Below are 15,724 nucleotides of genomic sequence, written 5' to 3'. Positions count from 1 at the left end.
GGGATAGGACATGGTCTGATTTTAAAAGTAGAGTGAGACAGATGAGAAGGGGCTGGAAAGGGTCAACTAGTCATAGCCATCAGGATGACAATATGGCAGCAGAGCAAGGGATCCAGAAAAATGGTCACGGACTCAGAACCAAAATGGTGCAATCAGAACCAAAGAACTCCAACATGGGGCAACGAGCGTGTCCAGAGGAGCTGGCCAAGGGCAACAACGGGGAAAGTGAAAGCCAATGATATTCAGAGCCCTTGGCAACCTGGTTTGGCACTGAAACTCCTCACAATTGCAGAGCCCTGGAGTATAAGCTAGCATCAGGGACCAGGGTCTCTTCTCTCAGAGCAAGGCAGGGCCCCCAGTTCTGGAGCTCTAAGTTGCTGTAACACACACTCAGAGTCAAGGAAATGGTGATAGGGTGGTTCAAGCCACAATCCTTAAAGTGCCAAGTCATAGCTCCTTAAGAGTCTCCTACTGCTAAGGTTTTCAGGGCTGGGGCAGGGCTAACTCTACATGCGGGTGAGGGAGGGAAAAGGGGAAAAGATGAGTTGCAGATGCTAGAAGGAGATTTCTTCTAAACCAAGTTGGCTTTACTTTAAGACCAGAGTTAGCCACAGTGACCTAAACCAATTACAGAAGCTCAACTATTCTAAACTGGTGTCAGAACAAACCATCTTTCTGATTCACCCCTGCAAACCAGTTTGCTTGCTTCACTCATGGAGGCCAATCTTGTATTAATAATTAGGTCTGGTCCACTGAACTGGTTTCCTGGTCCAGAGCCTAGATTGCCTTTGGCCTTCTTAGCAACAGTCTCTGCCTAAATTGTCACCTGACTAACCCAGTCCCATGAAGTACAACTCCAAATGGATCAAGATAAGTCATCTTCAAAGATGGCTTAAGCAAAACAACAAAGAGGCTCAATTCAAAACAACCACTTCCCTTTGCCCAGTTAATTCAATGTGTAAATGACCTGTGAAGCCAAGTTCTTTAGTCCTCTTAGATTAACAAAATTGATGGCAATGATGTATATAAAAGCATAGTACCCGAAGTTACTATCCCATGTACACACATTTCATGTTAACATTTAAATGAAAAGTAATAGGAAGGTAGGGCAGAATGGTTTTATCAAACCTATTTAAAAGGAATTGTTTTTAATAGGACCAAAACAAGAGGCTTCAAAAGATGCCCAAATGAACTTACATAAAACCCCTAAATTGCCACGAGGGCTGTGTCAAAAGCAGTATTATCTAAGCACTAACACATTTTGTAAGGTTTTATGAGGACACTGGAGAAGGTCTTCTGTTGGAAAGAAGTAAGTTACAGGCTTAAATCTCTACTTAAGAGAGAAACATATCTACACATGTACTTTTAATAAGCTTACTTTGATCCTCATTTCCATTATAACATGTTATATTCTAAAAAACTCTAGTAAATCCTTACATGTAAGCCCAAGCTAGAGGTATAATCTACAGCTGTGCTGTCCAGTAAACAGCCTCTAGCCACATGTGTCAACTGAGCACGTGAAATGGGACTAGTGTAAATCGGGATGTATTGTAAATATAAAATATACAGCAGATTTAGAAAACAGTACAAAAAGAGAAGAATGCAAACTATTTCAGTATTAATTTTTATATCAGTAACATGATGAAATCGTATTCTGGATATATTAAGTTAAAGAAAATATATTATTAAAATTAATTTCACCTATTTATTTATTTTTACAATGTAGCTAGAGAATATTTAAAAGTACATATGCGTCTAGTGCTTATGGCTCACATTTTATTTTTCTCAATGCTGATCTAAGGGATGAATGCGAATTTGATAATGAGTAGATTTTACAGAACAATTCATTAAATCCCAGCTGGTCTAAATTCTGACCCCTAGCCCTAGCAAAGAGGATAAAAAAGAGCAATATCTTGGCTATTATGAATGGGCTACATGAAACCTTAGAAGTAGTAAGTTGGAACCGTAGTCCACAAAACTTCAGCACATAAAAATGAACAAACCTTGCTGAAAAAAGTAGTGTAAACCAAAATATACCTGGTCAAGTCTAATTAATTGAAAACCTTGTTTAAAAATACTTCGCTTTATGATATATAATTTAAAAGCCTACAGAGATGAAAATTAACTGAAAAACTATTTAAAATAAAAGAATTCAGACTGATCGTCAGTTTCAAAATCAACATCTTCCACCTTACATGTGCTAACAGACTCAAGTAAGAACATATAATTTTAGAAAGTACCCCATTCACAATATCTTCATAAAATATAAATCATCTAGGAATAAATCATTAAAATGCACAGGATTTATTTAAGAAAACTCTCCTCAGCACATAAAAGAAAAACCAATAAATGGAGAAAAAAACTAAGCTTAAATAAGTCAGTATATGAAAGATGTCAATTCTCTCAATATAAATTTATAAAATTAATGGGATACCAATAAATATCCCAAAACATTTACTTTATTCAATAATGCACTCATTGGTTTAAATGGAAAAATAAGCATGAAAATAGCCCCCCAAAATTTGAGGAAAGAGCAGTGAAAGGACAGTTATGAGGACAATTTTTATTAATTGCAATAAAGGAATTTGATACTAGGGGCCAAAACAGACAAAAATAGAGAGGAAAGGTAGAGAAAAGGGGAGGGAGATACTGACTCCAGTCCAGAGTCTGACTCAACTATATATGTAAATTTAGCACATAAAATAAATACCTCAAACCAGTGAGGGACGAATAGATTATAAAATATATGGTTATCATGTCAGTTAGACAATTGAGAAAAAATAAAATTAGACCCCTACCTCACATCCATAACAAGATAAATCCCACAGGAATTACACATGTAACTGTTTAAAGTGAAACCTAAAAGTACTAGAAGAAGAAAATATAAGTGAAAAATTATCATTATCTTGTCACGAGAAGTATGACACTAAACCGGAAATTTTAAGAAAGAAACTGAAAGACTATACTTTTAAAAAGTAACTATGTACATGAGAAAATACCAAAAATAGGTTAAAAGTTAAACTATGAACAGAGAAAACAGTTAATGTCTTTCACATATGATAAGCTCTTAAAATTCAACACAAGATAATCTTCATAAAGGAATGTACAATTAATAAACAATTCAGAAAAAAATAGAAATAATTATTAAACTAATCAAAATGCATTCAACCTTATAAGTACAGTAATGTAAACTTAAAGAGTTCTTTTTCTTTTTTTTTTGCATCGCATATTCATAAGGATAAAGAAGACTATCCGGTGCTGGAGAAGGGGTAAAGGAATAGGCACTCTTGTTCATTTTCAGTGAGGCTGTAAACTTGAATAATCTTTCTTACATTTTTTTTGCCCTCATTATTAAAAAAAAGGTAAAGGTACATAATTTTGCCCCAGAAATTCCTTTTCTCAAAGATTTTCACAAAGAAATAATCAAAAACTGTACAACGATGTATAAAGGTGCTTATTCAAGAGTGGTTTTTTTTTTAAACAACTTTAAATGACCTAAATACCCACCCACAGAGGATTCCTTAGTAAATTATTATACAATAACATGTATAATGCTAAGCTGCCATAAAATTCATGATCCATGCATTCAACAAATAACTACTGAGGCCCTACTAAGTGCCAGGCAGTGCTCTAGCCATTGAGGATATGAGTAGTGACGGTAGACAAAAAAATTCCTTCCCATGGGAGAAGGTGGTCAAAAGCACAATACAAACTTCCAGTTATAAGATAAATAAGTTCTGAAGATGTAATGCACAGCATGGTGACTACAGTTAACAAGACTGTATTGTATATTTGAAGTTGCTAAGAGAGTAGATTTTAAAAGTTCTCATCACTAGGAAAGACAGCTGTAACTATGTGAGGTGATGAATATTAACTAATCTTATTGTGGTAATCATTTTGAAATATACAAATATCAAATCATGTTGTACACCTTAAACTAATATGATTATGTGTCAATTATATCTCAATAAAACTAGAAAAAATAAAATAAAAAATCCCATCCTTTGTGGAGTTTACATAAACTATATTTGACAGGCAAGGATGTCCATGAAATACTAAGTGGGAAAAAAAGTTTAAAAGTAATGTGGAGGGCTTCCCTGGTGGCGCAGTGGTTGAGAATCCGCCTGCCGATGCAGGGGTCACGGGTTCGTGCCCTGGTCCGGGAGGATCCCACATGCCGCGGAGCGGCTAAGCCCGTGAGCCATGGCCGCTGAGCCTGCGCGTCCGGAGCCTGTGCTCCGCAACGGGAGAGGCCACAGCAGTGAGAGGCCCGCATACAGCAAAAAAAAAAAAAAAAAAAAAAAAAAAAAAAAAAAAAAAAGTAATGTGGAGTCTGATCTGATTTTTCTTAACAAATAAATATATTTCTCCTCTCCTGGAAAATAGGTGGAATGGATTAAATGTTAACATATATATTAAATGATTATATTTGGATGGCATAGTTTGGGGTGATTTTTACTGTCCTCTTGACACCTTTTGCCATGTGAGTTTTCTTCAATGAGCAGGTGTTACTTCTACAATGAAGAGAACAAATTTAAGCTCTTCTATTAAAAACAGAGTTACCTGTTCATGGAGGGCAACTATATGGCAGGCAAAGCTTTAAGTGCAGAGAATACAACAGTGAACAGATCACAAAAAAATCGCTCCCTTTGTGGTACTCAGGTTCCGGTAGGAAGATATTTTAAGTAGGTCTGATTATAACACATCTGTAGGTCATCTCATCTCTAGGTCATCAAATTCATTTAAGTCAACCAACATCTGAGCTCCTACTATGCCCCAGGCAAGGTCCTCAGTATATCAGTAAACAAAACAGACAAAAATCTCTGCCTTCAGGGAGCTTACTACCCAGATAGGAGCACTGAAAGATGTGGGTTCCAGTGAGGAGTAAAGAATGAAACTGTTGCCTTTACTCACATTCTAATGAAACTATGTGAATAGAGACCCAGGCAGCAGATATTTCACCAACTTCAAAAGTACACTCTGATCTCTGCAAACTTTCCTATAGCTGTAAGGTAGGCAAACGATTCAGTTCTCATTGTTTTTGAAATGATATAATGAAAAAAAAAATGATGCACTATAGGCTAGAAAACTTAAAACAATTTAGTTCTGCCACACTTAATATCTCCAGGATTACACTAAGCAAAATGACATGTATTGGGAATTCTCAAATATTGATCACATGAAGCATCACTATGTTCACACACCCTCTCTGTGAAAGAGTGTCATGTCAGTTGTACATCTTTTAACTCATTTCCATGGTTACTTTGGGCATCCTTCATTCACCACACCTTTTTGTCCCATCATTCAATTAGCTGGCACACAGCAGATGCATAATACATGCTTGCTAAAGGAACAAAGGACCTTAGTCATCTTTTACTTGGACAAATGAAACAGCCTTCTAAGTTTCCTTTTAACAATTCTTGCAGAAATTATCTCCATGCTCCTTTTGTTATCTTTTAAGTAGTATTCTTTATAATTACAAACTTTTTTTTTTTTTTTTTTTTTTTTGTGGTAAGTGGGCCTCTCACTGTTGTGGCCTCTCCCGTTGCGGAGCACGGGCTCCGGACGCGCAGGCTCAGCGGCCATGGCTCACGGGCCCAGCCGCTCTGCGGCATGTGGGATCTTCCCGGACCGGGGCACGAACCCGCGTCCCCTGCATCGGCAGGCGGATTCTCAACCACTGCGCCACCAGGGAAGCCCTTACAAACATTTTAAAGGTGCCATTTACACAGACCAGTCTAGGAAAACAGTCCCTAGGACGATTCCTAGATTTATCACTTAGCACATGTTTTACATAATCAAATGAATGTCTTACATTTTAGCATAATATTCAACAGAAGAAAATGCAAACCATTGGATAGGTATGTGGTTTTTTTGAGTGCATTTCCTCAGTTTTGAATAATGGTCCTTATTTTGTAAATTATGAGCTCTAGAACACTTCTTTTATTCAAGCAAGAGCCTTTGACAATCTGATGGTGACGGTACCTGTCAGTTGCCAACCCAATAACCATTTTCCCTTTTTCTTTTAGGAATAAAACACTGAGTAATGTGCCAGATAGAAAACTCCATTTCCCAGCTTCCCTTGCAGAAGGGAGCCAATGCAAAATAAGCATTAGCCTTTGTGCGGTACTTTGAAGAAAACCCTTTGGTCTCACACCCTTCCTTTTTCTTCCTACCTGGGACTCCTACACAATGGCTGGAACACAGTAACCAGGTTATGACTTTATGGAAGTTATATACTCAGGATGATGAGGCAGAAAGACGTAAGGAGCCGATGTCCCTTATGACTTTATATAGTAGACATAGCTGACCTGGACTGCCTTCATGTTAGTTTTACAAGACTGAGAAAAATTCTATTTTGTGTAAACTGTTATTTCAGTCCCTGTTTCTAGGATTCCTCATGCTGAATTCAGAGACTTATTTCATTTAGCTGGAGTAGAAAGTGAAAAGACCTGTAATTCTTAGCCTTCTGCTTTATCTAGTCTTGTGTTCTGGCAAATTTATCTACTATCAGGGTTTCAACTATTATATCTGAACTTGAGATTCCCATTTGATTTTACCCATATCTAACCTCCAAATTTCAAAGTATCCTCAAAACATGTCCATTTGGATGTCCCCCAATCACTTCAAAATTTGAATTTATATCTTCTCGTACTGTACTGACCCTCCTTCTCAATTTCCTTATCTTTTAATAGATCTTCCCAATCAGTCAGGTTCAAGGCTATAAAGCAGAGTTCCTTAAAATGTTTCACCTGCACCAGAATATTCTGGGCAGCTCATTAAGAATGCAGTCCCATGGCAGATCTACTCAACAGAATAGTCATGAGGCAGCCCAAGAAACCACAGTTTTAATGGGATACCTGGGATCCTGTAAACATTAAAATTTGAATTTACTGCTTCAGAATCTCCTGTGGTATATTCACTATATCACTATGTTCTATGATGTGACCTTTGTCACCTCATTTCCTACTCTTCTCCCCCTCCCTATTCTTTTAACACTCCTCTCTCCTGCCCTGAGGCCTGTCTGGAACATTCTTTCCCCAGATTCCCACCAGGCTTCTTTTACCTCCTCCACCTCAACTTTTCAATGAAGGCTAGCCTAACCAACCTATTTAAACTTGCAATTCATCCACCAACCTTATGTATCTTACCTTTTCTTTATTTTTCCCACAGTACTTACCACATAACAAAATCTATAGTTTGCTAATTTTTTGTGTTTGCTTTGTCTCTTGCCTCACTAGAATGATAGCACTTCCAGGGCAGGGCTTTTTCTATTCTGTTTGTTCACTGATGTATCTCAAGTACCTGGAATGGTACTTGTAGGAGTTCAACAGATATCTGTTGAACACGTTAATGATTTACTGAGAAATATCTCTAATTCCTCCCTTCCTGGTGTCACTGTTCCACTCCAATACTAATCCTGGCCATTTTCATTTTTAGACTTTTTAAAAAAACAACAGAGTGTATTTATAGTGTCATTTCCTCCAAACCATCCAACATACTTCCAGGCTTATCTCTCTAAAACACTGTTTGGGGAGGTCACTCCCCTATAATGATTTGGCTCCTAACTGGCCCTGTTAGAAGTATTATACATTGGCCTCATGCTTGCATGAGAATTGAATTAGATGAACTCTAAGATCCTTTTCAGACATTTGATTCAAAATCCGAATGACTCATCTTGGCATTTAAAATGCTCTGTAATCTAGAAGTATTTACTTATCCAAATTTACATACTATTCCTTCCAAGTTTCCCTTTGTTCCTGGCCAGTTTCTTTAAGAACTCTCAAATAAGCCACGGTCATGTCCACTGCTTTTTCAATTGGTTACTCTCTACCCTCAATGCCCTCCTGACTACTGAAATAGATGGCATTATCTTGGAAGCTTGGTACTCAGACTGTGACCTGCAGGCCAGCATCACCCAGCGTTACCTGTGAGCTTATCAGAAATGCAACTCCAGCCCTACCCATTTAGAAGCTGCATCTAACAAGATCCCCAGCTGATTTGTGGGCATCTTAAAGTTTGAAAAGCACTGCGTGAGCACGCATTTCAAATCATTTCTCAATGGAATGTTTGCTCGGCAGACCTCGTGTTCTTATGCCTGATCTGCCACAGCTCTTTGTTACCCATAGCAGGCATGCTGTTTAATTAATAATATCCCCTCTTAGACTATTTATTTCTTTAAAAAAAAAAAAATTATTTATTTATTTATTTATTTTAGGCTGTGTTGGGTCTTTGTTGCTGTGCACGGTCTTTCTCTAGTTGTGGTGAGCGGGGGCTACTCTTCATTGTGGTGCGCGGGCTTCTCATTGCGGTGGCTTCTCTCGTTGTGGAGCGTGTGCTCTACAGCGCAGGCTCAGTAGTTGTGGCACGCAGGCTCAGTAGTTGTAGTGTGCAGGCTCAGTAGTTGTGGCACATGGGCTTAGTTGCTCCACGGCATGCGGGATCTTCCCGGACCAGGGCTCAAACTCGTGTCCTCTGCATCGGCAGGCAGATTCTTAACCACTGCGCCACCAGGGAAGCCCCAGACTGTTTATTTCTTATTTCATGGAAGTTCTTTCCCCTCAATTTGGTTGTAAATAGCTTGCACACAGAACAGTCATGCATCTGGCCAATCTGAATGCAGGGAACAGAAACCCATTCAAGTCACTTCAAGGAAAAAAAGAGCCTGTTCTAAGGCCACTTGGGAACTGGGACTAAAAGAGTCAGGAGGGAGGTGCTCCAGGGACTGGCCACCCTTTCTCAGCATCTGTGTCTCTCTGCCTCATTCTCTCCATCCAGTTCATTTTCTCTCCTATCTTTCTCTCTTCACACAGTTTCTGTTTCCTCATACTAGCAGCTTTCACACAACCTATTACAGCCAGCCATTCTCTCCTCTACCAGCCTATTCTCCTCTGCCCCTTTCTGCTTCAACCTTCACTCTAAGCCTCTAAGCTTAACTCTTCCCATTGGAGAGATGATCACCACAAAAAGTCTTTCTGAGCCAAAACACAAGGTTACAAGTGTTTGAGCCACCTATGGATTCTCTGCTCTTGGGTCAGGAGCCTGCCGTGGTCCAACCAACTAAAGCCAAGGACGCTGCCGTTCAGAACAAGTCCTTTAGGCAGCAGGAGCTGTCAAAAGAGACTATTCCTTAGGAAAGAAAAGTGTGGGCAGGGCAGGCAATGAGCCACATCGCCAGCCCACAGGGTCATTTTTGATGTTGTCCTCACCACAGTCCACAGCAAAATGCTGAGCACATAATAAACTGAACCAACCAACACGGGGAGTAAGGGTCATTCACCAAGTGCCACTGTGCTGGACGCACAGGGAATACAAAGATTAAATAAGAACCAGTCACTGTTTTCCAAAGCTGTTAATTCAAATGTGTCACTGAACTAGCTACTTGACCTTTGACATGTACCTCAACCACTTGGGCCACAGTTTCCTCAACTATCAGATGGGACCATCTTCACCAACCTCCAGGAGCACTGTAAGATCCTATAAGGTAATCTTTGTAAAAATGCTTTGAAAAATATACATGCCAATCAAAAACAATACTGTAGCCTCTCAGTACTTAATGAAATCCTCTCATATGGCATAGGTTTTACATTATTTTCTGGTCCTTTCTCTTTTCCCATGATATAGAATCCATCAACTGCTATTATTTGGAAGAACAATCCCAGTATTACCACTATATTTTCATTACCTGAATGGCTCACTCAAATGATGATTAAGAAAATTCATTCACTATTGTCAAAAAGACAACAAACAACCAGTGCTAGTGAGGATGCAGAGAAAAGGGAACCCTCATGAATTGTTGGTGGAAATGTAAATTGGTGCAGCCACTATGGTAAACAGTGTGGAGGCTCCTCAAAAAATTAAAAATAGAGCTATCATATGATCCAGCAATTTCACTCCTGGGTATTTATCCAAAGAAAACAAAAACACTAATCAGAAAAATATATGTATCACTATGTTCATTGCAGCATTATTTATAATAGCCAAGATATGGAAGCAACCTAAGTGCCATAAGTAGATGAATGAATAAAGAAGATGTAGTGTGTGTGTGTGTATGCATACATATAATGGAATATTACTCAGCCATAAAAAAGAATGAAATCTTGCCATTTGCGACAACATGGATGGACCTAGAGGGTATTATGCTAAGTGAGATAAGTCAGAAAAAGACAAATGCTGAATGATTTCATCTCTATGTGGAATCTATAAAACAAGTGAACAAACATAACAGAAACAGCACATAAATACACAGAACAAACAGGTGGCTGCCAGTGGAAATTGGAGTGGGGGGTAGAGACATAGGTGAGGAAGATTAAAAGGTACAAACTTTCAGGTGCAAAATATATGAGTCATGGGTATGAAATGTACAGTGTGGGGAATATAGTCAAAATTATGCAATATCTTTGTATGGTGACAGATGGTAACTAGACATTGTGGTGATCATTTTGAAATGCATAGAAATATCGAATCACTATGTTGTGTAACAGAAATTAACATACTATTGTAGGTCAATTATACTTCAAAAACAAACAAACTAACTCACAGAAAAAGAGATCAGATTGGGGGTTATCAGAGGTGGGGTATGGGGGGAGGGGAAATCAGATGAAGGCAGTCAAAAGGTACAAACTTCCAGTTATAAGATAAATAAGTACTAGGGATGTAATGTACAACATGATAAATATAATTGTTTATACATGAAAGTTGTATGTTATATATAAAATTTGTTAAGAAAGTAAACCCCAAGAGTTCTCATCACAAGGACATTTTTTTTCCTATTTCTTTAATTTTGTATCTATATGAGTTGATGAATGTCCATTAAATTCATTGTGGTAATCATTTCATGATGTATGTAAGTCAAATCATTATGCTGTACACCTTAAACTTATACAGTGCCATATGTCAAATATAGCTCCATAAAACTGGAAGAAATAAGTAAGAAAAAAAAAGAAAATGCACTTCACTCAGAAGTGTAAAAAAAAGAATGTACACATTTTTACTGTGTACATTTAAAGACAGCACTATCACTTATTCAATGTGCATCTATAAGGTGCCCTGTATATTTTTTCATTATATTACAAATGACAACAAGGATGTACTAAGTCCCTAAGTAGGACACAGGTTAGTTTTGACTCTTGTGTGGCCTTCTCCCCAGAGCAGTTTCACTGAGTACTTCCTAAGTGTTCTAATCAGAAAATCATAGCCACTAGAGCTCAGAGCCCCCATTTTTAACATGGGGGCTCTGAGGAGGAAAAATAATAAAATGGCCTGTCTCAAACCCCTATAATTCAATTCTCCTAAAATCTGTATCTTTTTTCCTAAAATCACTTTACCACTTGCCAAACATTAAAAGGGGGAGGGGGCGGGGGACGTCAGTGGTGTTGTGAAAACATGAGCCACCCTTTATAGGACTCAAGTATGGGTTTATGTGACAGAAGAATAAAACAAAGCTCCAGATATGCAGTTTTGGCTTCGCTATGAACAAAATGAAAACATTAACTAACTGACTGCCACATGCTAGGCAGGATGCTGAGGGCTCATCAGAGGATGAAGACAGCCTAGGCCCTCCAAAAGCTTACTGGCCTTTATCCTCGGGCATCTGTTGCTCATTGCTGACAAGTGTTGCCATTCAACATCTGGCCCTAGGTGGAGCAAAGAAAACAGCTTCCACCTTGCTAAAAAGTCCGCTCAGCTGGCCAAAATGCAAGTATCTGGTAAAGGGAAAAACAAAACCTCAGACGGGAGCTGGGTGAGACTCCGCTGCAGGAGGCGGAACTGCAGAGACTGTAATGCACAGCACCGGCTGAGCGCCCAAGCCCAATTAAGGCTCCTCCCGCTCGGAGAGGCGAGGGGCTGTGGATCAAAGGATCCTGCAACCGGGGAAAGGCAGATTCAATTCCCGGGGAGCCGTGATATAGGGGCTGAAAAAAGGTGGGCGGCTGGCTGGGGCTGTGCTCCCTAGAATGGAGAGGCAAAGTGGAGACAGAGTGGTTTGTGCTCTAGTGGGGAGGGAGGTGGGCAGGGCGAGAGCGCAGAGACCCAACAGTCACGCTGCCGTGTAAAGCGAGCCTTGGGGATCCCTCCGAGGACACCAATTTCGGGGCTCTGCAGCTGGGAAGGGGTCTGCGAGGGCACTAAAGGCGGCGCAGGGAGAAGGGTTCGCCACACACACACACACACACACACACACACACACACACACACACTCTCACTCTCTCTCTCTCCCTCTCTCTCCCTCTCTGTCTGTCGGTCTGTCTGTCTCTCTCTCACACACACACACACACAGCCTGACCCTCGGCTGGCCCCGAGCCACCCCTGCGCGCACTCCGCACCCAGCTTCGCGCTGCGGAAGCCACTCACCCTCCGCGCGAGAGCGGATCTCCGACACGGTCCTCCGCATGGTGGGCATCGCGGCAGCCGCCGCAGGTGGGTATGCAGACCAGACTCTGCACCTGTCACGGCGCCGCGCAGGCGGAGGATCTGGCTTCCCCACGCCGAGCGCTCAGCAGCCGCGCGGGCCCAAGCCGCCCACCCAGGACCTAGTGCCGCTGCCGGGCGAGGCCCTCGCACACCGGCGGGAGAAAGAGGAGGTAATGAAGGCGGCGGCGTCCGCAGAGATGAGCGAGCTCTGCCTGCAGACGCGGAGGGAGCGGCGCGGCGAGGGGCGGAGCTCGAGCGTCAGCACCCGGGCAGGGATCCTCAGGGAGCCCCCTCATTTGCACAACTGCAGCGCTGCGGGAAAGGCGGGAGAGGGGAGGGGAGAGACTCGGGAGAGGGGAGGGGAGAGACTCCGGAGAGCCTCCTGCGCCCCGCCCTGCTTTGGACCGTACCATCCTCGAGGGGGGAAGGTCAGATGCCGGCCTCCTCCACCACAGGCACCCTCGTCCCTCCTCGTGGCTTCGGCTTTTCCTGTCTTTTCTCAATGCATTTCTGATTCCTCCAAGTCTTGGCCAGAAAGGAAGGGGTACTGTGGCTCCTGCATCCTTGCAAATCCTCTCCCTCCACCCTCTAGTTTTAATAACAGTGGAATCGCCCGTGGTGCGGAAGTGGGGTTGGGTCTGAGTGGGCTGGAGACCGGCGAAAGGGTCTGGGGCGTCAAGGACTACGAGTGGCTGAAAGGCCATGCGTGTTGGCCCCCCCTGGGTGCAATTTTAGCCTCCCCGCACCGCCAACAGCCCTCATGACCTGAGTCGCACCTGCTCACTCGCCTGGTCCACGAGCAACAGGTGCTGAGGCCGGGGTCGTCAGGCGCTGTTAGCTTCTCCTGCCCATGGTGCTCATGTGCGTCTGGGGCCGGGCTGCGAGTGGCCGGGTGCATCCAGCTAGTGCGTGTTCTGCAGCTTGACAAAGCTCTGGACTTGCAGTAAAGTCAACTATTGGGCCAGGTGCATCAAAAGGACTTTTTTGTTTGGGTTTTTGCTTTTAGTCAAACATGCAGGAAGTTGGGAGCAGTAGTTTTACCTGAAAAGGGGAGAGGGAGCCTAGTATAAAGTCCATAAATACATTAAATTTTAGTTTGCCCCATATCCTACAAATAAGGGTGACTTCCTTACCTTTTATTTTGTATACGGAGATCTATTCTCACAAGTTATCAGAACAAGTACGGTAGTTTTTTGGTTTTGTTTTTTGCGGTACGCGGGCCGCTCTCTGTTGCGGCCTCTCCCATTGCAGAGCACAGGCCCCGGACGCGCAGGCTAGGCCCCGGACGCGCAGGCCAGGCCCTAGACGCGCAGGCCAGGCCCCAGACGCGCAGGCCCAGCGGCCATGGCTGACGGGCCCCTCCGCTCCGCGGCATGTGGGATCTTCCCGGACCGGGGTACGAACCTGCGTCCCCTGCATCGGCAGGCGGACTCTCAACCACTGCGCCACCAGGGAAGCCCAATACGGTAGTTTTTATTTATTGTTGATTTCATCTTTAAGTTAGGCTGTAAGGTTTTATATATTGAATAGATCGTGGCGAACCGCTGAAATGGCGAGAAAGGAATAAATTGAGTTAGAAACAATTTGCTGCTACTCTCATCTTGTGCTGCACTCAGTGGAAGAGGGCTTTACGTGGAGGCGTTTATTGTGAACTTCTTTCAGGTCCTGAAGGGAGAGATCTGGAAAGGTTTGAATAGAGAGATAAGTGATTATTTCCAAGCCTCAAGAAAAAATAAAACCTGCTGATAGCATCTTATCTCCATTTGTGGTGTTTCCTCTGTCTGCTGCAGGTAGCGTTTGCTAATCAGAGCCCTGCCCTACATTAATTCTGAGTCAGACGCTCAGTGCATATTTATGAAGAACCCACTCTATTTGGCTCTGATTCAGAGGCTGGGATTAGAACAAAGAAAATGTATTTCCAGCGTTCATGAAACATTGCAGGGTAGAGCAGGACTCAAAGGTGTTTATTTCAGTGATGGTCTTGATTTACAAGTATGGTCTTCTAAAAGTAAGAAATGAACACACAGCCTTTTCAGAACAGTCATCCCTGGCCCTTCTTATTCCTTCCAGGTCCAGGATCTCCTGTATAAAGCAGACTCCCTCTGGCTTGATGAACATGTATCTGAAGAAAATTAAAAGGGTAAGTACAACAAGGAAATAGTTTTAAAATATCAGCTCTAAAAGTTAGTGAACAGAAACCAGAGGAAAATGCAGTGCTTTTGTGATTAACGTTTTAGATAGAATTTTATATAAAGCCAGAACCAGTTTTTATTCAAAATCAGTGCACAGTAGCATACCAGTATTTGATTTATGAGCAATCACCTTTGTAATTGCAATGGACCCTGAAATGAAGTTCAATGCTGCTTATTTACAGATAGTAATTAACTGGAGTTCCAGAGATTACTTCTGTTTTCTATAGACCAATCTATTTTGTATGTCTGTGTGTTTCCCATTAACAACCCATCAGCAAAGTTGACAACATACATCATTCATACAGAAAATGACAAGAGTTTTTCATACAGAGAAGAACGTTGCATGATATAGTCCATAGTTCACTGTGTGTCCTTTCCCAAGTTATGCTATCACTTTATCCATAATGGCAAGAGTATCCTACCTAACTCATTTCTTTTTTGTTTGTTTGTTTTGTTTTGTTTTCCCCAGTTTTTTTTAACATCTTTATTGGAGTATAGTTGCTTTACAATGTTGTGTTAGTTTCTGCTGTATAACAAAGTGAATCAGCTATACGTATACATATATCCCCGTATCCCCTCCCTCTTGCGTCTCCCTCCCACCCTCCCTATCTCACCCCGCCCAACTCATTTCTGAAAAACCATTCATTTCTGATTGTTAGAAAGCACACATGTTTTTATTGGTTCAGAACCCTGATTGAAGTTGAGTGTTGTACTAATCTGCATGTGCTTGATTTCAAAGTCCTCTCAGATCTCCTCATCTTCCATTGCACAGTGTGCTAGCCCCTGGCAGGGAACTCTGGTGCCAGCAACATGACCTTGTCACAGAACCTGTAATACAACTCAGTTGTCAGCAAGATCGTTTAAAAACATTCAGGTCCTGCGACTGCACTGTTGATGGACTTAGAAGGAAGCAGGTTATTCAAGAATAACTTTTCGAAGGGCCAGGTTTTATCCTCCACAAAGTATCCATTGAATGCATAACATGTATGAAGTGCCCAACCAGAATGCTAAGTTACAAAGACACTTAATGCATTTGTTAAAGTAACCAGCAGTGTAACAAGACGGCTGACACTTACTGCCAAATAGACCAGCAGCAACACTAGAAGCATTGACAGAAG

The 15,724-nt window shown here is 41.7% G+C and overlaps 2 protein-coding genes across 10 annotated transcripts in view; one reads left to right on the top strand and one right to left on the bottom strand.

The window, feature by feature from the left end:
- ATP8A1 (ATPase phospholipid transporting 8A1) overlaps positions 1 to 12,739 on the bottom strand; it is a 242,469-nt gene extending 229,730 nt beyond the window's left edge. For 3 of the 4 annotated variants that reach the window (XM_067036148.1, XM_059066068.2, XM_067036149.1), the window contains exon 1: positions 12,355 to 12,725. In XM_067036148.1, coding sequence (XP_066892249.1) covers positions 12,355 to 12,403 — 49 coding nt within the window. In that variant the 5' untranslated portion in view covers positions 12,404 to 12,725. Of the gene's footprint in view, positions 1 to 12,354 lie in introns of all 4 variants that reach the window. The other variant, XM_059066067.2, reaches the window with a different exon arrangement.
- GRXCR1 (glutaredoxin and cysteine rich domain containing 1) overlaps positions 12,308 to 15,724 on the top strand; it is a 347,061-nt gene continuing 343,644 nt past the window's right edge. For 3 of the 6 annotated variants that reach the window (XR_010841070.1, XR_009336125.2, XR_010841073.1), the window contains exons 1-2: positions 13,088 to 13,880; positions 14,485 to 14,554. The gene's annotated coding sequence lies outside the window, so the exon portion shown is untranslated. Of the gene's footprint in view, positions 12,585 to 13,087; positions 13,881 to 14,484; positions 14,555 to 15,378; positions 15,447 to 15,724 lie in introns of those variants that run through there. The other 3 variants (XR_010841074.1, XR_010841072.1, XR_010841071.1) reach the window with 3 other exon arrangements.

Source organism: Kogia breviceps, chromosome 6 (genome assembly GCF_026419965.1).
Source record: "Kogia breviceps isolate mKogBre1 chromosome 6, mKogBre1 haplotype 1, whole genome shotgun sequence".
Classification (NCBI taxonomy): Eukaryota; Metazoa; Chordata; class Mammalia; order Artiodactyla; family Physeteridae; genus Kogia; species Kogia breviceps.
Note: the sequence above shows the minus strand (reverse complement) of the source record. Positions and strands in the feature narration are given on the sequence as shown.